General features: G+C 41.0%; 1 protein-coding gene across 2 annotated transcripts in view; it reads left to right on the top strand.

Annotated features, from left to right (window-relative positions):
• Positions 1–15,395, top strand: part of LOC311263766 (polypeptide N-acetylgalactosaminyltransferase 18-like) — a 169,149-nt gene extending 153,754 nt beyond the window's left edge. For both annotated transcript variants that reach the window (XM_084364063.1, XM_084364062.1), the window contains exon 11: positions 9,279–15,395. In XM_084364063.1, coding sequence (XP_084220189.1) covers positions 9,279–9,425 — 147 coding nt within the window. In that variant the 3' untranslated portion in view covers positions 9,426–15,395. The remainder of the gene's footprint in view (positions 1–9,278) is intronic.
• Positions 15,396–25,223: the final 9,828 nt, after the last annotated feature.

The following is a 25,223-nucleotide window of genomic DNA, read 5'->3' as shown; positions in this document are numbered from 1 at the left end:
CATGGTGATTACTTTAATGGATCATAAGTTCCGTTACTGTACCATACATAGTTAAAGCCATCAGCGGAGTCCACTATAACAAGTCCCTCCTGCTACAATGTCCCATTAGCAGCCCACGGCAGCAGGCAGTGTAAAGGTTGGAAATGTCAAACCCAGTGCTCATGCTGTTTCTGAAAGCAAAAATGATGGAGGATCAGTGTATTTTGTGCAATGCAGCGATAAAAGGCTGTAAAGGCAATGACCTTCAAGGAACAGTTCACCCAAAATTTCAATTCAGTCATTATCTGCTCACCCCCATGCTGATGGAAAGTCAGGTGAAGTTTCGTAGTCCACGAAACATTTCTGGAGTTTCACAGCAAAACAGCGTTGCAGCGTTCTCCTAAGCACCTGAAGTAGGTGGGGACTAGAAATAACTACTAGAAAAAATTCTCGCAATTCTCCGTAAGCCTTGTGATTCCAGATTTATTTTAGAAGACATTTTACATCCTCTATGTGCGGTCGAGCTAGTGCACCCACTTCAGACAGGTTGTACGCTAATGCTTTCTTAGCTCAGCAGCTACAGTGAAGATTTCGGCTTTAAAAAGGGTATAAATGACGTCTCTTCAGATTAATTGGGGATCTCAGGGCTTAGAGACTTGGATTACACCAGACAAACTGCATGGAGTCATTTTGATGTTTTTCAGTTCATTTCTGTTTTAAAGAGGTCATATTATGCAAATTTTCAGGTTCATACTTTTATTTGGTGGTCCTAGTAGAATAGGTTTACATACTTAAATTTTAAAAAAACACATTAATTTTCTCATATGGTGCATTGCTGCAGCATCCCTTTACACACTGTGTCTTGAACACTCCATTTTAGCGACAGAGTGAGACATCTCGCCTCTGTTGAATCTTTGGTGAGAGCTGCACATGCGCATTACTTAACGGGCAGGACGTAAAATAACGCTGCTACAGCAGTAGCAGACTCAAAACCAGGCGGTGCAGGAACAGTGTTTTCTGTGGGACTTGTGTTCTCATGTCAGGACTGTTTTTGCTCCGTAACTGCAAATCTCCATCGGAGGAGTTTCCTCATTAGTATGCAGATATTAAAATCATACTCTCCTTCCCCTCAAACCCCTCCTCTCCATGCCCCAGCAGTTATAGAAAGTTGAAACTGCAAACCAGTGACACTGAAAAAATACTGACATTGTAAAAATCCTGTCACTGGAAAAAAAAAAAAAAATCAGTGCCAAATGTTTGTTTCAGGGCCAAGACAACTTTTTCAAGGACAAATGTTTCAGTGCCAGTGTTTTCTTCGATGGCAAATTTTATTTTCAATGCCAAAATGCACTATCTCTGCTCTGGCTCCATAAAAATACACATATATCTGGTACAGTGGCAACATTGTTAACCATGTCACACAGGAAGTAAACCAAAACAGTGAGTGAAAAGACACAAAAGGCTCCACAGTGCTGAGTCGGTGATAAATCTCTATGAGTTTGTCACTATGAGCAAACCCTTTCAAATTACAGTCATTTAATTCAGTGATATTCTAAAAACATTCATGAGAACAGCTTTAATGTGTCTCGTTATGCCAGCACATAAGCAGAACTTGCAAGTTGTCTTACAATACATTTATCTGTTGGAAAGCTCACCTTTCTCATAATGACCACTCTTTCCTGCAGCAGAGACAGCCCTCCTCTGCTAAATTAATGACCACTTCCTTTGTCATATCAAATTTATACACCCCTTATGAAATAAAACAGAAGGCTAGAAGTCTTCAGGGTGAACTGGCTACTGCACATTTAATGAATCAGGGTTTTTTTAAGACTGTGACTCAGTAAGAAAATTGATCTCAAAAGTTGTCAGACTGTCAGGATCTGTCAGATGTAGCTCAGCAGATGAGAGTGGTTGATTGATGAGGAGGCGTCACAGTTACCACGTCCATACATTTTCTGGTCCTTGTGACTGTGTGACTATGTGACATGCTCCCAAAAACTTGAAATTGTTTGGAGGCTTTGTAATGGAGGTTCTATCTCTCCCGTCAAGATGGACTTGTAATTCTTTTCCCAGAGAACTGATACAAACAAATGCAAACATGTCGTCTGTGAGTGAACAGCACTGAACCTGACATTACAGACTATAAAAGATTTACCTAACCAAACCTCAAGCCTTGAAGTCAGACCAAGTGTAAACCCGCTGTGATGTCACCTATTGGTTTGTGGGTGACTGTTTTAAAGCCTTAAAATTGGAATTTGTTGCCATCTTCTTTTTTTTGGAGCCAAAAGTGACCATATTTGGATGAGAGGGTGGAGCTGGGGAGAATACTGATCGGATCTGACTGATAACCCAAGGATATGACGATTTAGTGACTTGTCAATCACAAGGTAGCCACGCCCAAACGCATACCCTGCTTTGACGTATGTTTTACTCTAAATGGAACCATAATTCACAAAATGAACACCATTCTGTATTGAAGAAGACTTGAAACTAGCAATTGAGACCATAACCTCACTAGGAAACTGTTCAAGTGAGAAGTAGGCTCATTTTCTCATAAGCTTACTTACAAGACTTCTTTTTATAAAGAAGTGGAGTCACCTGCCATTAGATTGCATAAAGACTGCAGGTTTAAGGCACTTCCACTTTGGCTTCACATCTCAAACCCAATAGTTTTATCTATATTTTATACGGTCAATGGATCAGACCGAGGGGCAACCGCCGGGGCTGAAAAATTAAACCCATGCAGAAGTCCCAAAAACTGCAGTTCCTCTAGTAGCCACTTGAGGCTGGCTCCAAAAGTGATTCAATCCCCATAAGAGCCCATGTTTATAGCTAGGTGCAAAATCGGTTTTGGTATCCATGCCTCATTTCCCGGCTCATGACAACTGTGCAGCAGTACATTTTTATATAACTCACTTGTTTGAATTAAATCAAGGCTCAACGCCACTGATTGAAAGCTAGCCGCCAGCTGTCTGTTTGGCTTCAGCTCAGCTTAATCCAGTCACTGATCTTCACTGCTCTGCTGTGTATGTGGTGTTGGTGCCTTTTGGAGAATTGTTTTATGCAAATGTCAGAAGAATAAAAGGTTAATTATACTAACAGACTGGAGTGGAGGGACAGACGCTGGTGTTTTGTATGAACAAACAACCCAGGTTGCGTTGTGTTGCGGTTGTTGCTCGCTATCTTGCCACTAATGTCCAGTAAAGTATTCTGACTTTTTGGGGCAATAAACCTGCGATTAAACTTGTGCGAGTAACTCAAATAAACACCAATGATCCCGCAATCAAACTCAAGCGAATGCTGAAAGTTTAAACATGCTATTCTTTCTTTATGAACACTGATAGCTTGTTAGACTTAGCTTAGCAAGCTTGGTAGCTTACAGCTTGGTGGGCTCGTTTAACTGACGAGGCTTGCTTCAGTACCACACACCCATTTTGATTAGCCATCGGCGAAGGCGGGTGCTGCCAAGATGGAGTCGGCTGGTACCACCCACTTTGGGCTTCATTCTGGCTCTTCAGAAGCCTCTGGGTGATGTCACGGTGGTTCTGTCTACTAGTTTACAGTAATGGATAAGTACTGCATAAATTCATTGTTTTTGCCACTGGGGGACAGTTGCACAAGCAGTAAAGATTGTGTTTTACAGTAGAAACTCCATTAGTTAATGTGAAGCCTGTTGTCTCCTGATGCAGACGAGGAAGACGTAAAATAAAAAGAGGCAAATACTAAAAGAGAAGCAATCATCCAAAAATATGCAACAGACCACAATACAATCGATATTTGGGCATAGTAAACCAGCAATCTCAGTCGCTGAAAGCTTCATTAGGTCAACTTTTTTCATTACTTGTTAGAGCGCTTCTCTCATCCTGCTTTAAAAAAAGATAATTTACCTGCTGATTGGATTTTCAGAGGCATCATATTCCACCTGCCTCACACGAAAGTGCTCTTAATAAAAACCTGAACTTTATAAAATGGATTCAGCTGGTCGATCATTAAAAATCAAATAGGATTTTGCTCTGTTCCTAACACAGCGTGGTGCAGTGTTTCACTCATTAGCCTGGGATCAATTTCAACAGAGGCTAACCGTTGAAAATCCAATATGTGAGTCCAACATAGTTGGGATTGCACACCTACTCTCTCATGAGTGTTTGTGTGAGATAGTGTACACGTGTGTGCGTGTTCTGTATGTGTAGGCGTGACACCAGAATGTGGACAGTTTGTTCCGTCAAGTTATCACACCTACACATGCCGGCCAGCCGATGTGTGGACGGACTGCTCTGTGCAGAGGCAGCTGTGCACACAGACAAGCGAGCTGAGGGAATCGATAGCTTTTCAGTGAGCCTCAAGGAGAACGTGACTCTGTTGTTGTTGTACACAGGTCCGCTTTTTTTTGTATTTTTGTATTGTAGTGTAATCAAGCGTCCACATACAGAATGTGGAGTTAGCAGCAAGATTCAGAAACGTTCATACACCGCGGTACACTTAGTTCTGCTCCCGGGACTCTACTGATAGTCGTTCCTCTGATAGTCGTTCCGCGTGTGTGTGTGTGTGTGTGTGTGTGTGTGTGTGTGTGTGTGTGTGCGCGCACGCATGCTTTTGTTATTGTGGGAGATGTACGGCATATTGATTTAAAGCAAAGCAGCCTTCCCAAAGTAGGCAGCCAGTGTGACACAAATGGGTTCAGTCTCCTCTCTGCCGGGGCTCAGGCTCATTAAAACATATTACTGTTCTTGCCATATAACTAAGGACCTACTTTGGGTGCTAGCCTATTGTTCAAGAAAGTAAGACATAAACACACACACACAGACACACACATACACACACAGAGGAGGTAGGGGGCCAGGGGCTCGTATTAAATGACAATAAAGCAAGCCTTTTATTCAAAGTGACGTTGTTTGGAAGAAATACGGTGTGCGCACACACACGGATAACACAGACACACACATGCACACACATACTTTGCATTCCCACAACATCTCCCTCTGTCTCTTTCAATTCAGTTCACTTCAGTGTGCTTTATTGGCACAAATAACGAATCTGCACTTATGCCAAAACATCTAGATAACAATGATTAAAAGTGCATAGCAAACATCCAACACTTATTGAATCCAAGTGTAAGATGAAATAATTTGGGCAGAATGGATTAAAACAAGAGGATTGTTAGCTTGACTGTAAATTTAGAAAGACATGTTTGTTCGGTCGAGTTTATTTAACTCACGAAAAGGAAGACAATAAATCACATATTCACTTCAAAAATGTCAAATATGAGACAATAATCTCAGACAATCTATTGTGGCCCTTGAAAGATGCAGAAGGACAAAAAAAAAAACAGTAACACATACATAAATTTTGCTAGATTTGTTTTTTTAACCGTCAATTTTTAAGTTTTGTTGCTGGAACACATTTAAACGCCAACGATAAAAAAGCATTCATCACTATTGGAGTGGAAAGTGCAGGTTTTGCATTCAGAGCAGCAGACTCTGAGATGATAACTGCCCACGGCATCCTTTGACCATCCAAGGTGACCAGCTGGACCGTCTCAGGGAAGAAGAGAATCGGGCAGAGACGTGCTAATCCAGCTTGGATTTATGCTCCTGGCTAATGTCTGGTTGCAGCAAAATGAAATGGACAAGTGGGCCTCAGCTGGGCAAGCAACAGGGAAATCAGACACTGCTGTGCCCACATCTTTACAGACATGTCTCCACCACAACGTCATGGATCAAGTGGACGTGCGCAGGACTACAGCAGGACGAGGAGAGGTGGACTCTGTGTTTACGTAATTGATGCATGGTGCTCACACACAGTCAAAGTGGATGGACAGCGTTTACCTGATCGAACTTTTAATGTGCAGCTGCAGACCAATTTAATCATTTTCATCTTGTTGCTGCCGTACATTCACCCTGATGCAACTTTAATAAATGCTCTACAGAATTACAGTATTTCCTGGATGTGTATATCAGCTAAATGGCTGTTTACATGTTCTATGTTTGTGTAGTACGAAGGAGATACAAACTCTTATTTTGTTATTCAACCCTGTGTTGTATCCTGAGAAATACATCACCTTAAACGTTGATCAGGGCTGTTATTTATTTTTATTTATTTATGTTCCGATACCATTTTCTCCCTCCTGATACCGATTCCGATACTTATGCTGTGGGTATCGGCCGATACGAGTACCGATACCGATACCAGTGTGTTATAAAAAATTATATATATCATACTACGCCTGCATGACTGTGATATGATTATCAATGTGGTGAGGCCTGGCTCAGGTTAAACCCTTTGTAAAACATGAATGAATACAGCAAATGAAAGCCATTTATTTTTAAAAAGAATAGTATAAAGCCGAATTCAGCACAGAGCAGACAGGAAGTCCGAATTAATAACATGACATCCGGTTAATTTTCAAAATAAAACACTCCGTGTTGATACAAGCACAAAAACCTCAAATAAGAGACAAATACGCGCTCTTCTTCTAATCCTTCAGTCGGGAACACTTCGTGATGTTGTGTTTATAACACATACATATAACTGCGGTCGTGTGTGATTATGTAATCATCCCGAGAATTCCTCGGTTTCGTAACTCCAGCTGATCGGCGGAGCTGCTGTGGCGGACTCAAAACACAGCTGGTGGGGGTTGCCGGACGAGGACGACGGAGCCAACCCGTACCGGAGCCGTAACGCAGCGGACACGTATCCGGTAGAATCTCGGAGCTAACGGAGCTAGACTAATAAATTACGTGGTATCGGATCGGTGCCTGGACTCCAGTACTCGCCGATACCGATGCCGGCATTTTCGATACTGGCATCGGAATCGGAACAACTCAACTGTTATTAACAATTACTGTCATTGTCAATTAATCAAAGCATTGTTTTCTAAACTAATTAATTAATCATAGTATATAAAATGTCAGAAAATACATAAAAATGGACATTATATTTTCTCTGAGCCCATGTTGATGTCCTCAAACTGCTAGGAGGCTATTACCTGACCTGTGGTCCGTAATTAAAAAACTAACTGTTAAATAGACAAATACAGTAATACATATAATAAGATACATTCAAATTACAACGAAGATGTGACATTTATAGCTTCAAGTTCCAGATAAGCATTTGATTCAACCTTTTTTAAAATTGTGGCGGTTACATATTACTTTCATGTGAAAAGCACAGAAGGTAACATCGTTCAATTCCCGGCAGCACAGCACAGATTCTTAAAGACACATTAATCTATATTGTTTTATTCACAATTGATCACACGTAAAGGGGTTTGCTCGACTCTGCAGTTCCCTTTAACCTATTTTTTAAGAACCTTCCTAAAAGGATGCATGACACTGCTGGCCTGAATAAATCCTGTTTTCTACCCGTGGCGTCTCTTTGTTGGTGACCTGATGACTGAGGGGCTTACTCACAGTAGGACCTTGAACGTATTCATTGCTGCAGCGTGGACTCTGTCCACTGTATTAAACTGGGTCTAATTTGTGATTACAGGCTGTGAAATTCCAAACACAAGGTCAAATATATACTGACCATGTCTGGCAGATGATACGCCCGTGCAGCTTTGCTGTAAAGTGGCTCATAATATTTACAGCGTACCTCCAGCAGCTGGAGGGATGCACGCTGTAAAAGATCCAGAGACTCAAACTTAGCTTAAAAAAGTTATTGGTTGTTAAACCACACAGAATACTGACCGGCTGGTGTCTGTTGAGATTGTAGGTGTAGTGCACTGTTCCTCCAATCTTGTGTGGCTGTAATTGGACATAAATTGATATATAATTGGTGTTTTTTATGTATGCCTATAATTTGTGTTGAGGTTAGGTTCTGTAGTCAAAAGTGTTTTAATTGCACTGAGATTTTTCAGGTCCCCCAGGTCTAAAACTGTGTTTGTGTGGGCCTGCAGGAGATTCATAATGACAAGTGTTCTCTGTTGAATATTGCTCAAACAGAAATTCTCTCTACAGTGTATTGCCTTAACACCAGGCTGAAACTACTTGTCTCAGTAACAGCACATGTCCTGAGGCAGTGAGGGCCCTTAACTCCTCATCATCAGTTCAGTCCATGAATTCAACCTACCTGTGTCCCCCAGCGGGTTTCTTAATGCACTAGACACTTGTGTTTTAGTAACTCTGCCTGAGTACTGTATGAATATGTTTATGCTGTTCATGTATTCAGCTGCCTTGCTAAATTATATTTGATAAGCTTATGTTGATCGGTATTTGCATTGTATTGTTTTTGTGTATTTGTGTGGTTCTGTTTAGTCAACCTAAAGCAAACACTAGGACAAAATCCACTTAATCAATCCTTAATCAATCAATGAATCAATCAATCTTTATTTGTATAGTGGCAATTCACAACGAAAGTCATCTCATGACACTTTCCTAAGTGAGCAGGCCTAGACCATACTCCTTGATTAATTTACTTACAGAGACCCAACATTTGCCCTATGAGCAAGCACTTGGCGACAGTGGCGAGAAAAAGCTGCCTTTTAACAGGCAGAAACCTCGAGCAGAACCGGACTCAATGGTGGGCAGCCATCTGCTTGGACTGGTTGGATTGAGTAATGTTTCATTAAAATGGTAATAAATTATTGAATGTTGAATCTTTAGCCTTATTGACTTCTTCTGGTTAAGTCAGAGCTCAGTCAGCTGAAAGTCAAAAGGGCAGGCTCACCTTAAAAACTTACTTAGAAAGTAATTGGATAAACCATCTGTCTGTCAGTCTACCTGGGCTTACTTGAGCCAAACAGATCAACAGTAGGAGAGCGACTTAGTATATCAAAGTCTTACCGAAACCAGTCGAGAGAAGAGCGAAAACATCTTCTCCGCTGAGAAAAGCCATCAGTGTCGTTCTTTGCTCTTCTTTCAAGTGAAATATACTCTCCAGTTCCAATACAGTTTGGATGCTATAGCAACATCTACTGTATGCCAACCTCTTGAGGAGTCGCCATCGTTGTTTTCAAACGAGCAGGTGCTTCTGTAGGTGGTCGTCACACCAAAACCAAATGCATAACTTGAAGCCCGTGAGCTCATGTGATCAACTGACCTCGTGAATCCATTGACCTTGCAAGGTAATACATTAAAAACTGCAAACAAGAATGCAGAAAGGTATAAAATTGTAAGAACGGTCTTACAATGTCATACAAGTGTCTGACAATAATGTATTGGGCACCAAAACATGGCACTAAGTAGTGTTGCATTCTTCGCTTGTCTCATCCATTATTTTTTTCTTCAACAGCCTCACCTTGTTGTACATTATTGCTTTTATTCTGTAAATCCCACTCACCTCTCTCTGTGTCCCCTCAGGGTGGCTCTATCCAGAACATCGAGTCTCAGAATTGTCTGGAGCTGGTGGAGAGCAAACAGTCAGAGTTCACTTTCCAGCTAGCCATTCAGGAGTGCACCGATCAGAAATGGACCATCACTAACATACTGACCGTCCTGCCACAGTGAACACACTGGCACCAGTCACATAGTCACCTTTGTTGCGATGGACTAACCTAGTAAGCGAGGAGCTTCCAGTGAGAATCTTCTGGCTTCACCTGAAAAACCAAACTGACCAAGACCCGAGACCGACCTTCGCAGAGTTCTGGTTCACGTAAAAACAATTAGAGTCCAGTTAGGAATGGACTAACATGCTGACCTAAGCAGCGAACTAAGTGTCCAAAAAATGAGCTTGGATACCGGACCTATTTTTAACGAGAATCTGCACAGGAAGAGATGTGCTTCAATCAGACACGGACCATCAGTAACCTAATAACCATTTTATACCAATGACCTGAGAGAAGAGACACTCACAGATGGTACCGGGGCTCTTAAAACTTCCCACTCTGCAATCCAAATGAGAAATATAGTCGCTTGTTCCAGGGGGCAGACTCATGAAATCATATAAGCACTCTGGTTATTGCAGAAGCCAGCCTGTGATGTATTTTGGGTCCCCATCCACAGTTTAAGATAGGGCCCGCACTCCCTCAGTCTCATTGCACAATCACCATAACAAATTGAGTGAGCATGGATTCAATATGTTTGTGCAATTGTGCAACACAAACTGGCTGATCTATTGCACAAATTATGTGGAGGAGACAGCTTTTGATTTATTACCGTTACACATTTCTTGACTCAGTGTAGGCAGGACGGGTGCTGGAGATTCCCTCAGTTTCACAAAGATGAGAAAGAAAGTGCAATGAGAATATCCAGCGAGGATTTAAACTGGTATTGTGATAGAAACCTTATCTCTCTAAGTTTCAGAGCGTGCTTTGGAATTTATTCGAGCTGTCAATCATGCTGGCAGGCATCATATTTATGAGTTCAGGCGCAAGAACATGAGGTTCATCCAGAAAAGATGATTTAAGACCTCCTAGTTCCTCTAACACCAGCAAGTAACTCGACTCTGGCTCACTCAGCATTAGGCTCCAGGCAGACAGAATCTGGGGTTGTGGGAGTCATTCCACGGCACAAAAACGTAATGTGTGACGTAATGTTGTGAACTTTAACCTCCCCAATCCAGAGGGTGGCGGCAATTCACCTAAAATCAGCCAACCGCCATAAAACAACAAAAAAAAGCTGCTATTTTCCTTGCTACTATCATGCCGTTTCTTTTAGTGACACATTTACTTGCAAAGAACAAGAAGGATGCACGGCATATCCTTATGGTGGGTTTAAAACTGGTGCACAAGACCAAATGTAAGTGAAACATAACATTACACAAATACAAATTCCCCCAGTTGCTAGCATTTAGCCATGCTAATAGCACACCAAGGGCTGTCCCATCCTACTCTGCCTCTGATCTGCAGGTCATGCCTTCGCTGGAGTAGGATTTGTTAAATAGCGTGTCGGTCCTACAGTGATTGTTTAAGAAAAATATTTACTTACTACAAGACATTACAGGGTGTAAGGCCTAACATCGAGCCTAATCTGGGTGACGACTTACACCGTTTTCGGTCATTAATACTGATAGCATTTGCAAGCCATGCTGATAGTCTGATCACCGGCTTAAGGTCTTAAACAAGTCGGCTCTTGTCTGCGTTTATTTTAATTAGATTTTTTTTAGGCCGATTGAGCATTTAGTCTCTCTGATTGGCTGCTCAGCTAAGTGAGTCAGTGCATGAGAGGGGAAACGGAAACAGAAGGGGAAAGACCCTTGAGTCTGTCGTGCTTGTAACCATGATTTCACTTGTTTAGTGCAGTTTCTCCTTCTATTTTTCACCTCTGCCACTTGATTAGAGAATTAAAGTGGCTGCATTGGTGAGAGTGGCGTCAAAAAACACTTCATCATTACAGCGGTTTGTGTACCAACTGTCCCGAGTCTTCTGGTTTCCCTTTTTGAATAATTAATACAGACTACCACCCCCTGGTGGTATGAAGAGTAATTTCCTTATCTGCAGGTGCTGAACGTATTAGCTAGTTGGTTGTCGACAGTCGTCTTTGCCGTATGTTCAAGTACAGCTTTTTGGTCGAGACGCAGGCAACACAAGTTCTTTGATTTTGGTTTGGTGTGTCTAGGCCCTTATCTGATTGGCCACCACAATGTTACTTTGGGTTGTGTTTCCAAAGCTGATTCTGTTTTTTTTTGGGGGGGGGGGGGGTTCGTATTTTGGCAATGCCATAGCCCAACCAATGCCATGGCCCAACACACACACACAACACTACCATCACTCAAATCAACGGGAGGACAGGCGTTTTCACCCGCAACACCCGATTCTGTCTGAATGAGGCCTTAGTGATGCTGAAAATGTCGGGGTTGGAGAAGATGAAGCACACCTCAAGAATCCCACCCTAGGTCTGATTTCAAGGCAAGCACATTGGTCCAATGAAAGCCGGTGATCTCAGAGCAGAGGATCAGTGATGTGAAAGCTCCAACATCAAATCAATATGACAAATATGAATACTCAGTCCACATTAGTGTTTCTAATTATTGTGTCTAATTTAAACCGTCTGTGTTAAATGTTTTATGTTGACTTCACCAAACGATACACATTCAAATCTGACCTGCCATAACAGGTATAATAAAGCTGACACTTACACACAGCCTGTATACACCCACACAGCACTGAGAGGATGTCTAAACAGGCAAAATAATCGAAAAAGCCTGCGTGGGTGTAAGATGGATGTGCAGAAGCTTTAACAGAGCGAAAACTCGAGGTCAGATATTTACTGTCCTATTTCAGGGGTCTCTGCCTTCACAGTCCTCCTTTTGAATTTCAAGATCAGAGGCTAACTGCCTCCATAAAATCAGCCAAGAAGAAGTTTTTGTTACCTTGATGATCCACGACCCCTCGATAATAGTCACGTCGCTAAGTTGTGTCTATGTGGAAGGTAGAAGATATGAAAAAGGCCGTTCCAAAGTGAGGCATAAACACTGCTGTCTGTCCCTGTCAGCAGCCTGAACATGCTGTTACATGTAGGATGCACCTGCACACATTATGATGGAGAAATGGAAGTTAAATGGATATATTCACCAATAACTGGGCATACTTTTTTCCATAAAATGTAAAGACTATTTCTGGTTTATTACAGCTCAGGTCTTATTTTTGTAGCTTTAACCATTGTTTCTATCAGTGATAGTAATGGCAACAAGCAGGTTAGTCAGACTGATTTGAAAATAAAACAAAGACAAACTGAAAATGACTGCTCAACCTGTGGGTTTTATCTAGAGAGGACTCTCCCTATGTTCAGAAAGTCAGCACAAGGTTAGCCAGCTCAGCCAGCCTAAACCTTTTTTGGTGTATATATTGTACAAATATATGTCTGGTCCACTCAAAAAACTAATTTGCCTAAAGCACCGACTTATACTATTTAAATTACATGAAACTTTCCATATAATTTGATTACAGACATTAAGTTTAAAGGGGCTCTATGTAAGAATTTTTGTTAGAAACATTTTTTAAAAAACAGCTAAAATTATCAACAGAAAGTGAAGAAATAACAATTTTGACATAATTTCTATGAATTGTGTTCCAGAGATATCTGCTGAAGCTAACATGCTAACCCGCTCTAGCTCCTGTGCTACCGGTTCAAACAAAAACACTCACCTGGTCCCTCACCAGTTTGCTAGCTGCACGGCTAACAGGGCTAACTACCTGATGGCAGCTACAGTTAGCTGCAGTTAGCGGTGACTCTGGTGATATGCGGCCACATCTTTCTTTTGAATATGAATTTGACTGGTGGCCAATTGTTACATATTGCACCTTTTAATGTAAAGTTTCACAGTCCATGCAAAGTGTTTCTATCATGTTGAGTCAGTTTGAATAAATAATATGACTTAGTCTGATTAAATTAATGTAGACTTATGAACCTTATGTGTTTATTCAATTATTACAGATAAAATTAAGGGGAACTCCTTTTTCAAGTGTTTATTATTTGAGTATTATACCTAAAAGTAAATCAAACATCTAGTCGTTTAATTTATACACATTGACTCAACATGACATTTTATGTGACCCTTTGTATTGAACTCTTTAGGCAAATTATTTTTGGGGTGTTGTGAACATCTGTCACAGTTTATAGATTCACCTCCTGGTTCAAATATGACCTACGATACTAACTGGAGTTGTGGAGGCACCACTTTTCCTGTTCAGTGAGTAATAACTACTGACATATCAGGTACACTCACTTTTAGTTTCACCTACAATTTCAGTAGTTTCAGTAATATGGCTACTGTTCTGTTGACTGGTAGAGATGCTGGACTCACAAACTACAAAACTAACAATCGCAAACAGGAAAGACCACTTATATATATATATACACACATATATATATATATGAAGGACAGCCAGCTCTGGTGAAGACATCCCAGTGACAATGTGATGAATCCTCTATCATGGTGGAGGTGCAGGTAGCCAGCCTTCAGTCATCCCGTCTTTGGTTGCAGACCCTGACATCTCGTCTGTCAGCTTTTTTGCAAAAACACAAGACTTGAGGCAGGCAGAGAGTAGGAATGAAAAGCGAGCTTTAATAAAGTAAAGCTGAACCCAAACAAAAACTGGCAGGCTGCAAATACTGAGTAAACAGGCAGAAGCAAATCCAAGCACTAAGGAAATATAAAAATGCAAAACCTAAGCTGAGTACAAACCGATAAAGCACAGGGAGCACATGTAGTAAACACAGATGAGACGCAGACAAAGAGACAAACTGAAAGAGGGAAACACACTGACTGAATACGCAGGGGCTGATAAACGGCCAGGTTTGAAACTAATGAGGGCAATAACAGAAGCAGGAAAGAAACAAAGACAGGAAGTGACAAAACAGGACACAGTAGGACAGACTCTGAACATAAAACTAAAACCCAAAACCATAGCAAAACATCTTTTGTGGTCAGATCCAGCCTCTGTGTGGGCTGTTAAAAGGCATGCTGGGAAATGTGGGACTGAATTGAGCAGAAGTAGAATCAGATGAGGAGTAAGGTATAGGGAATGGATTAAATCACACAGATGGATGGTACCTTTAACTTGTACTGCTGCATCCCTGAACCAGGAAAAACACTGGTATGATTATGTGTGTGTGTCATATTATTTGTTTAATTTTTTTTCCATTTAAGCTCAGAATCATGGGTATTCACCTGGTAATAATGCAACAAAGACGGTTGTGAGCAGGTAAACTGGCATTTCTACACATCTCAGATGTACAGCTAACCACGGGGGGCATGCAGTTAAAAACGATTTGAACAGAGAAGAAGAGTACCTTCTTCGTCTCCGTCCTTTGCTCAGTTCATCTGAAGAAATCTGGCACCCACAGACATGTAATTAGTCAGCATTAGACATGCATGTGTGGGTCTAACTTATGGAGATTAAGTGCTTGAGTCTGAGCGCACGGCGGGACAATTTTAGTCCAGACAAACCAACCGGGGATTTGTGACGGAGGTATCTTGATGTATGTTTTAAGGATGAGAAAATGTTGCTTTAGCTGATTTGAACTCTCACATACTACTACTCAATAATGTGCTCTACATTTACAGCTCTCCAAAAGTTACACACTGTCACAGAGCTTTTAATTAAATATAACCGCTTTGCAATCAATCCCCCAATTATTCAAAGCCCCAGCCTCCAACAATCTCTATCAATAATTCAACACAACAACAGGATGAACCTATTTATAATTAATCTGGCTATTATGTATTCAAAAGTTTTCCCTTTTAATCACAGCCCACAGAGGTACCAGTGACAGTGCTAAAGCAGTGGTAACTTGTGGAGGACTGGACCTGTATGTCTCCTATCGGCTACTGTGTAGCATCTGTTACCAAACCTTCTGTTGACCTCCGTTTCTTTTTGTGGCTCAGGTTTGTAGATCCTGAAATCTCTGAAGTATCTCAATTTTTGGGAAGCTGTTAATATATCGAGTCATGAAAATGTCCAAGCTATTTTATTAGTGTATTTAAACTGGATATTTATAAGTACCAACAGTAAAAAAATGATAATGGCTAAACTTTTCCTGTGTGACTGTCTCTTTTCTCATGTACTAACAATGACTATTCAGTCACTGGTCAACACATTTGACTGGTGGGTTAGCATGCTGAGCATATCATCTGTCTTCATATAGGGGATAAACAACTGGCATACATTAGTGTCCCTTGACAGAACAAGTAACACATTCTCTCTGTAAGTACTGTAAAGGCAGCAGCACCACAGGCCAGTCACCAGAATAAAATGTTGGCAGTTAACTTCTTAACGTACCATTTCCTGCCGTGTTTCTGTGGACAAAAAACAGATATTCTTGACAGGCTATCTGGACATTTCCTGCCGTGTTTGTGGTGACCAAAACAGGTACTTTAAGCTTAAACATGATCTTTTCATAACCCTAACCAAGTGGTTGTGCTCAAACAGACGGTAAGCACAGCTTTGTCAACATAAAATGAACATAAAGAAATGTAAAGTTTCAATATTTTCTGTCGTGGTTTGAGTTTTTGGTTTCGTTATTTCCTGTTTTATTTTGAAGTTCTGTCCTCGTGTCATGTTTTGCTTTTGATTTCCTCCCTTTGTCTGTTTTCCCTCTATTTTGCTCCTCACCTGGGTGCTATTAGTTAATCCCCCCTTGTGTATTTCAGTCCTTGTCTTCCTCTCTCTTCGTCAGTGTGTCTGATCTGCTTTGCCCTTGTGTTCCTGTGTCTCCCTGTTCCATCTTCCTGTCTTGTGTTTCTGATTCCTCCATTGTTTTGTGCTTTGTTTTGCTTTTGTTTCTTTGTTATCTCCTGTTTTGTTATCTTCCTTTTGCAGCTACATTTTTGGATTTTGGATATGAACTTTAAGCTTTTTGTTATTAAAGCTGGCTTTTCGTAAAGTTACTGCCCGCCTGTGTGTCTGCATTCAGCTCCCCCTTTGTGTAAACCTGACATTTTCGTAGGTTTGCAGAAATGTATATTGCCATCATTTGTTTTGGAGATTGGGTTGATACCACAGCTTAGAAGTGTTCCATCATCCTGTATGTGAAAATGCTCATTATCAGCAAAATGTAAACCCGTATTTTGTCGTCCACTTGGGAGCTGTAAAAAAAATTGATGCGTTATCACCTTAAAGTTGATATGGTGAATGTGTGAAGCATAAAAGTCCTAAAAAGGTCCCATTGAACCGAAGCCCATGTGTCTGACAGCCCATTATCCAAAAGAACACCCATTGCTCAAAAATATACTCTCTCCCAGCACGAGTTAGTTCAGTGACTGCAGGCTCTGTCCATGGTGCTCAGTCTGTGGAGGGTTTGACTTAACAGGTTCTCTTTCTCACATTTTCTTTTACTGTGAAAAATATTCAACGTTTGGATAAAATCATAAGAAGTTCCCCTGTAACCCCAAGTTGTTAGATTTAGGCTGATGTTAAAACAGCAGTAAAACACACTGTTGGTGATAAAATCTAGCCTACTGGAGAATGAGAAAAGGGGGTTATGTTTGGGGTTAGGAAGTCACTGCTGCAGGGAAACTGCGTTGCTGGAACAATGGATGACAAATGGGATTTCAGTACATTGGGACATTTTTCAGACTATTTAGGTGTCAAAATAACAGGCCGCTGGAACAATGGCATGGCGTCTAAACAGATGCCTAACTACACAGCCGGCAGACATGGAGCAACGTTAGCATTCTTTAGCTGCTAATCACTAACTTTGTGTGTCTGCTGTTTACTTCTCACAATCTTTGCAGCCATTGTGTGTAGTATTTTTTTTTAAAATCTACTAAGAAAGATTAGCCTACGTGTCAACCGGTAAAACAAAGAAATGAAATGTATAATACAACCACCTTGCAGTCCCACAGTCTCACTATCTTACAAGTGAAGAAGTAACTCCTCCATTAAACATGTTTTAAAGCAGGTGAAGAGAGAATATTGTTCAGTGCATCTCATCAACATTAAACTCAGAATGACTGGAATCTCATTCAACCTGTGTCCTCACGGAGTTGTTTGCCTGATTCTGCTAAATTTTAGATTAGCTCCGGAGAAGCAGGTCGCTGAACAGGAGCGCAGGCATTTTCCTGAGTGTCTGCTTCTCAACTTGGAGTTGGGCTTCATGAAACATGTATGAGATGGCACTCTCTGAGCGCTGCTAACATCAATCCCCGTAATGCTGCTGTTTACTCTCCCACTGTCTTATAAAAGCCTTCATTTGCATGCACACACACACAGGCAGGCAGACACACACACACACACATTTCCCAACTTATGTCACCATTTTACATCAAGGAAATGAAGCAGAAGTAGATTCTAAGTATGATTCATGATCTCAGAGGCGTCAACGGTGTTGGGGGCAAAGCATTCTCTGTAATGGATTTACAGTAATCTCATTATAAAGAGGTGGATGTGCTCCACCATGTTACAGATTTAACTGCGCAGATAGCTTTTAATAACCGCAACCTCCTCATTTTAATGCGATATTTATATTCAGGGGCAACAATAACAACTGATGTTCATCATTTGGATTTCTATCTGATATTTTAAAGGCACTATAGGGAGGTTTTCTTTATTTTTATGGGTGAACAAAATTTCTGGTATCAAATTATCAAATTACAAATGTGCTTGTACAGAACACACAACGTCTGATAAACTTCATTGATTATTTAAAACTCCTGACTGGCCGACAGGATCGGTTAGTATTTCATCTTTATAAATGTTTTTCTATACATCGGAAAGTCACACACGCCGTCCAGATCCATACAGTAAAATAGGGAAGCAGCTGTTCTGATAGATTGTGAGATCCTGTCTAAGAATATATATAATATAGCTTTTAGTCTTTCGGATTTAATGTGCCACAATATTTGTGACAGTGACATGACTTTGCATGTAAATGTTTAAAATAGCAATCCTAAAGCTTCAGTATTTGACAAGTTTGGAGTTAGACTGAAAAGTCCACTTTGTTACAAATTGGATCTTTAAGTATCCAAAGTACAAGTAAAAGAAATTATCCATATATTAACATGAATGTGTATACTGTATATATGGGTTGACCAATTATGGGAACTGATATTCAGCATTTTTCGCAATATCAGAATCAGTGTCTTTTTTTATCTGATTGCTGATAAAATAAATTAATTTAACTTTGCATGTAATCTGCAAAGTAACTAGCGATTTAAGTTATCTGATAAATGTAGCGGAGTGGAAGTAAAAGGTGGGGAAAAAATGGAAATACTCAAGTAAAGTACTTGAGTAAATTAACTTTGTTACATTCCATCAGTACTTCAAAATTGACTCCTCTTGATAGACCCGATCGAGACTTGACTCATCTTGAAAGCTGGCTTCAGACTCGATCCAGCAGGCGTGGAGTTTGCTCAATTAAAGGTTAAATATGTAAGCATGTGCCACCTCTTGATTTCAAACAGCAATAAATAAATAAATAGAAATATGGGGCAGCATTTCACCAGAGTAACAGTTTCTAACTGTAGCTGCTGTTAGCTTGTTAGCTCAGTTAGCCGTGCAGATAAAAACTCAAATTCCTTTACACTCTGTTATAGTTTTAGTTCATTTTTTAATGTTTTAAACTTAAATTCTCACATATTGCACCTTTAGTTTGAGACTTGATTTGAGTCCTGCTTCGACATGAGCTGGTACTTGACTGGGAGCTCTGTTTAAATGTCTCTTTCATCCCTGAAATCTCCCAGAAAAAGGTGCTCGAGTGCCTTTGAATCACAGAGCCCTTATACCTTTGTGAAGACTTGAAAGTGGGTTTTTGAAACAACTTCAACTTCTTGCTTTGACAAGACTTTGGGCCTTTCTAGAACTTATCTCCATCAACTTGACTTGGACTTGCTCCAAAGGACTTACACCATAAAAGGCTCTGAGGTCTCCTTGAACCCTGAAATTTCCCAGAATATGTGCATGACTCACTTAGCTTTAAAGAGCTGCTAACCCTTGAGGAAAAAGCCATTCGCCTGAGCCTCATCGGGGATTATTACTTCTCATAATGGTCTGAATGCACTGAAGATTTTCCACTCGGACAAGTATAAAACTCTGGGGGAATCGCTGCAGACCAAAGAAAAGAAAAAGTCAACTCTAACTGGTGGATTCTGTCCTCTGTAGTTCAGCTAAACTGGGGGCAGATGTGTGGCTCTCTGCAGCCTCACAGCCTCTGAGGGAACACTAATTATCACCTCCAGGCAGCATCCTAGCCTCTCGTTAGCCCACAGAGGAGCTCGCTGGACTCTCTCCCGCTTTCACTCCCTCCCTCATTATCCTCTCCGCTGTCCCTCCCTCTTCCTCTCACTCCCCCTCGCTCAGACCTCTTCCTTCCCTCTCTTTAATTCACACCCCCCCAACCCACCCGCCCATTGCATCCCCCCTTTTAATAGATCCCATCATAGAGAGGATGCATCTCCACTAAAAAGGACTCCATCCTTTAATGCAGTGCCTTCTTAAAGGATTACAGTGATGCATGAGTGTGCCCAGGCATCAAAACAGATTTACGCTTTGTCTCTATAAGCGATAAAGCATTTCCATGGATCACTTGCCATAAAAGCTGAAACCCTGCACCTATATTGTTTGGAGGAGTTACCACTGAACACCCCATAAACAAGTCTCATAGACTCTCATAACATCGGAGGCACTGTAAACCTAACACATCCAATGAGCCGTGAGTATGCACAGTGTTAAACGCATACACAAAGTAGCACTAGGCGGCCACTGAGGGATTTAAGGCAGGGAGGCACTCTGAGGCCTTGAAGGGAGCTGTAATGATGCAGAGTCAACCTTTGCTCACACCTCATTGGCCCGCGCGTCTGCTGAGCGACTGCTCAGACTTAATTGAAGGGTACACTTCGTTAACACTGTTGCCAGGTGACCACGAGAGGCCTAATTGAAGGGCAACGCTTCATTGGAGCTGTGCCTGTCCATCAATCAGGTGCATTAGCAGGAGCTGTTTTATCTTTCTTGGCAGTGGGATGTGTTGACTGAAAGAGGGAGGGAGGGAGAGAAAGGGGAGGAAACGTAGGGGGAAAAAATCCGAGAGGGAGGGTGGAGAAGTAGGGAAAGGAAGGAGATAAGGGGCGAAGGAACGGAGAAGATAAGGAGGTGCAGGAAGAGGAGGGAAGGGCATGAGAGGGGAGGATTAAGGGTCCACGGGAGACAAGAGAGGCGGGAGAAGGAAGTCCTTGGGGATCTGATTATCAGATTAAAGAGGAAATGCTGCATCAGCAATATTTCAGCATGGAAATGAAAGCTCTCCTGGCAGGAAAAAAAAAAAAGACCTAATCTCCTGTTTCTAATTGGATGAAACCTACGCTCAGCGAGGAAACCGTCGCAGCTCCGACTCGGAATGGAATGACATTGAATTCTCATGCTTCATTCAGTTTCACAAGAAGATTCTCATTTTTTGCGGGAAGGGTTCCTCCGGGCTAGCATACAGGGAGCTCTAGAATACATTATAATAACATTTTTATACTAGCTCTGTGTGTAGAGCAGAGATAAAATTGAAAGTAGTACTTATTATTGCGGTTTTGCAAACATAACTTTGGCTTGCTGAGTCCTGAGGCAGGTTCGAAATGACTTGTAAATGGATTCCCACAAACAAGATGACATAATAAAATGTGGAAATGAAGGCTTTTACTTTGTTAATAGAGCAGAAACTAGCATTACCATAGACTCTGCATATGGGTCAATGCTAATCAGACTAATGAGTGGAAATATTCCATTATGCAGCAGAAGCCTGGATAAAGGTGTGCAGCCTTGACGGATTCAGTCTATCGCTATAAAACATGCAGGATCCAGTCCGTTCACCATGACAGCGGCCTGGAGAAAAATGGGAAAAATAAAAGAAGTATCTTATATCACCAGGAGGCTGTGAGAGCTCTGTTGAGTCTGTCACTGTTCCTGACGTCTCCTCAACACAAACCAGGAGAGCAAACATGAAAAACACAGCCTGAGGTAGTCAAAGGAGTCATCACCGAGAGCCCTGCGGAAGGTCAGCAGAGGTGTGGGATTGATGAAAGCTCTGTCAAACATCACTGGAAGGAGTGGGCTTGATGAAGAATCTGTCAGAAGACACCACACGGGCTACAAAAAAAGCCCCTCGCCCCGCTGCTGCTGAGAGAACGATGCCGGTGCCGCTGCCTTCCAAGCACGGCTCTTTCTCTCACTTGCAGGGAACTACAGAGAGACACGAAAAGAAGCTGCTTCGCTTCAGTGTCTCCGAGGATCTCCTGCACACAGAGAGCACGCCATGATTGGAAAATATAACACATAAACAGTCTCCCAAACTGGGACGCAGGGCCTCCTGCACACATCCAGGAAGGTCTGATGCGCCGAGCCAAATGAAGGCAACGTTGCTGGTGAAGTGCAGAGCAGCATTAATGACAGAGAGATTATGAGAGTTCCTTTTCACTGCCCAGAGAGCTTAGAAGTTATTAGTGTTGTAACAACCCTGGCAGGGACCCGCTAACTTCCCTGCCAAGTCCGAGCCGCCTGTTGGTGAGGGGGCCGTGCTGTCACTGGAGAACTTTAGAGCCTTTTTGGATCAGACTCCCTGTCAGGTTTGTTTTAATACTTTTGAGATATTGGTCAGGACACTGGAAGCAATGACTTGAGTGTCCTCAGTTACTGTACTGTGGTATGCGTCATTGACGTCAGCTCATCAGGCTGAAGCAGTGATTCACACAGTCACACTCGAGTCAGCATCCACCCAATATGTGCAGCAAAATGATCCAGGCAAACACAGCGCCACACTGTGTGCTACGTACAGTAGGCTTGGTATACTCACATTCTTGTTAGTCATGTACTTAAAGTGTCCTATTTTCTACTACTCTACTGTGTACTAACAATGTACTTAATATGCTAATGGTTTAACATTAGTGCTATTAAAGATATACTGAAATACAATTAAGTGTACTTGACTGTACTCAGACACCATTAAGATTCACTTAAATGTACTTAAGTACAAACTTACCAATGTTGTCCTTTTTAAAAATACACAGTTTTTCAACTGGAATTCATTTGAATAATATTTCAAGTGCACTTGAGTCATTGCAAATTCTAACAATTTATACCAGCAATGCCTTTTCCACACATTTTGATTAAATTATAAACATATTTATAATATAAGTGTGATAACAGTTATCTAAAATGGAAATGTGTATAAATAATATATATAATATCATATAAAAAATTGCATTTTTATACAGTTTTACAGCAGTATTAGTTAAAAGATGTACTTAAGTATAAAGTATTTAAGCACATCTCAATGGTGTCTCAAAATAGCAGTCAGGTGTCTAAATATGCTTAAATTAAGTAAACAAAAGTATTATTCAACCCATCCTGTACAGTAGAGGTACTGTTCCCCCTGCTTCTTCACTAACTGCCTCCAATAGGAACAAACTCACACCAACACAAACAGTGCCTCCAAAATGACTGGCCTCCCCACACCCAACCTTTGTGCCCTCAACTCCCATCTGGTCGCAGATACAGATCCCTGGCACGTCCCCTCTGCCATAGCACTTCTAAACAGAGCACCCCGGTAGCTGTTGTGTGTATGTGCTGTATACTGTGTGTGGGTTTATGTGGGATATGTGGGTAGATGTGTCCTGTATGGATGTTTTTCATGTATATGTGCTATGGATGTTTACTGTTTTTATGTATCTATGTATGGAGGCTCTGTACAGACTGTGGCAACGCATTTCCTTGTAAAAGGACAATAATCTAAGTGTATTTTCTGGCATGGGAATGTATCTAGACATGACCATGTAAAGCACAGTACTTATAGAAGGTGCAGGTCTCACAAGAATAGAGAGCTGACGTTAACTTTAGCCTGTTCCACTAGCTTCTGTAACTCAGTTTCTTCAGATAATATAACAAAGATTCACAGCAGTTTATGCATTAGCATACAGAAAAATACAGCTGCTGTACATTGTAACTGTGGTTTCTCCTTCATGCTGCATTCACTCATTCTGGACAGACTGTAAAGAGCACAGAAACCCTCCATTATTCTGATTCGGTTGAGTTCACCGCTCTACGATTGTTATGCCAATTGCCATTTCTAGCCTGTATTCGAGCCATTGAAATAGCTTCTTTCTTTTCTTTTTGTTACATATTTGTAGTGTTTAATCAACAGTTGAGTCCACAAACAGTAACAATGTGAGGTCCTTTCATAATAAGCTAAATTAGTTTTAACAGTGATAAAAAATGTCATTTTATTTAGATGAAACTGTCAGTGATTGTGGCTTTGCTTTTCTTCTCTCCGTCACATTTTTGCTTCAGCCATACTGGATCAGTCACAGTCACTCAGTTTGTGACTTCTAACAACCTGCTGCTACAAACGCAAAGTCCTTGCAATTGTGGGAAACACTGTTTTGAATGAGGTTTTCTTACTTCTGCAACAAAACCGTAAAGTTCCTGTCTCTCTTTGGCTCACCATATAAAAAAAGACTTAAAACTGAGATTTAATCAGTCTAAGCCTTCTTGGCATTATAATGTTCCTTCCTAATATCTCTCTCTCTCTCTCTCTCTCTCTCTGTCTCTCAACAGCACTGTGAAACTTCATCAGCACTTCTAGAGTAATGTTGTGTTAAATTAGATCAGAGCATCAGGACTTTCAGTGTCTGGTCATGTGAGATGTTCTTCAGAATACATTAGAAAGGTTTTTTTGTGTGTGTGTGTGTTTTTGGATTGGCTGTAATTGTAATCCAACTTGTATGTCACAGTGACAGTGGTTTTGATCTGCAGAAAACAAACACTGTTTTTATAGCCTGGGTCGCTGTCACTCAAACGCATCTTGTATGTAATTTTCTGACTACTTCAGTTTACTCTGAAACATCAATAATAACCATCAGCTATCATCAGTCACTTTTATTTGTGCTACAGTACATTGTATTACATTGTGGCTTGAACACAATGTCCTTTTTCAGTATGATTTCAGCCCCGCTGCTCTGTGGAATATGTCAAAAATGATGGATACCTCTCAAGAGTAAACAGACCAAACAAGAGAAAGTACACAGCTACACAGCTATACTAGTGTATTCAACGCCTGGCAGCTGGGACAAAAAATTGGGAAAAAAATATATAAATAAATAAATAAACTGTATTAGCAGGTCTGTCATGTACCGAGCAGTGGGATATATTACAGCTAGGAGCAGTTTTAAAACAAGTTGGGGCCCTGCCAAGAAGGTCTCAGAGCAATATCTTCAGCCATATGGATGGGGGAATGCATTCTGCTCGGGTTGGTACTGCTCTCTGACAATATTTAATATTGTATGGATATAACCTGCTGGGAAATCAACTTCAGGGCGTCTGTGGGGTTTAAATGACACTACAGTTCAAAGACTGACTAATGGGAAATTCACAAAAATGTACCTCCATTAGTTGTTGTTGTTTTTTTTTTCATTTAATACAGCTGACATGTCATCTGTGATTTTATTATTATGAGAAAACTGAAATTACTGTCTGCCACGTTACTCACTCAGGATAAATTGCACTTACTTGCATTGCACTTTAATTTATTGAAGAAATGAGTTGAAGCAATGTAGTGTCTACTGTTGCCTTGCTAACCATATTAATGCAATTCATATTATTATAATGTTCTTTTTCATATTCTGGCTCCATATTTTGGTCAAATCACACAAAGTTATCTGTGCTGAGCTAAATAGTGCAACGCTGCCACCGTGTGGACACATGCAGAAATAACCGTTCTCCTCATATTTAGCGCTATCACAATTATATGTAGTGTTTTATATTTAATACTCTAAATGTTGGATTATATTAGCCATTGTAATGGTGTCAAATACTTTATTTAAAAGAGGGTTGTTGAAGAAGTTAACAAGCGGAACTAATGCCAGCGGTGAACAGTTTACAGGAAGCGGAG

The sequence above is a fragment of the Pagrus pagrus genome, assembly GCF_965226575.1.
Source record: "Pagrus pagrus genome assembly, chromosome: 10".
Lineage (NCBI taxonomy): Eukaryota > Metazoa > Chordata > Actinopteri > Spariformes > Sparidae > Pagrus > Pagrus pagrus.
Note: the sequence above shows the minus strand (reverse complement) of the source record. Positions and strands in the feature narration are given on the sequence as shown.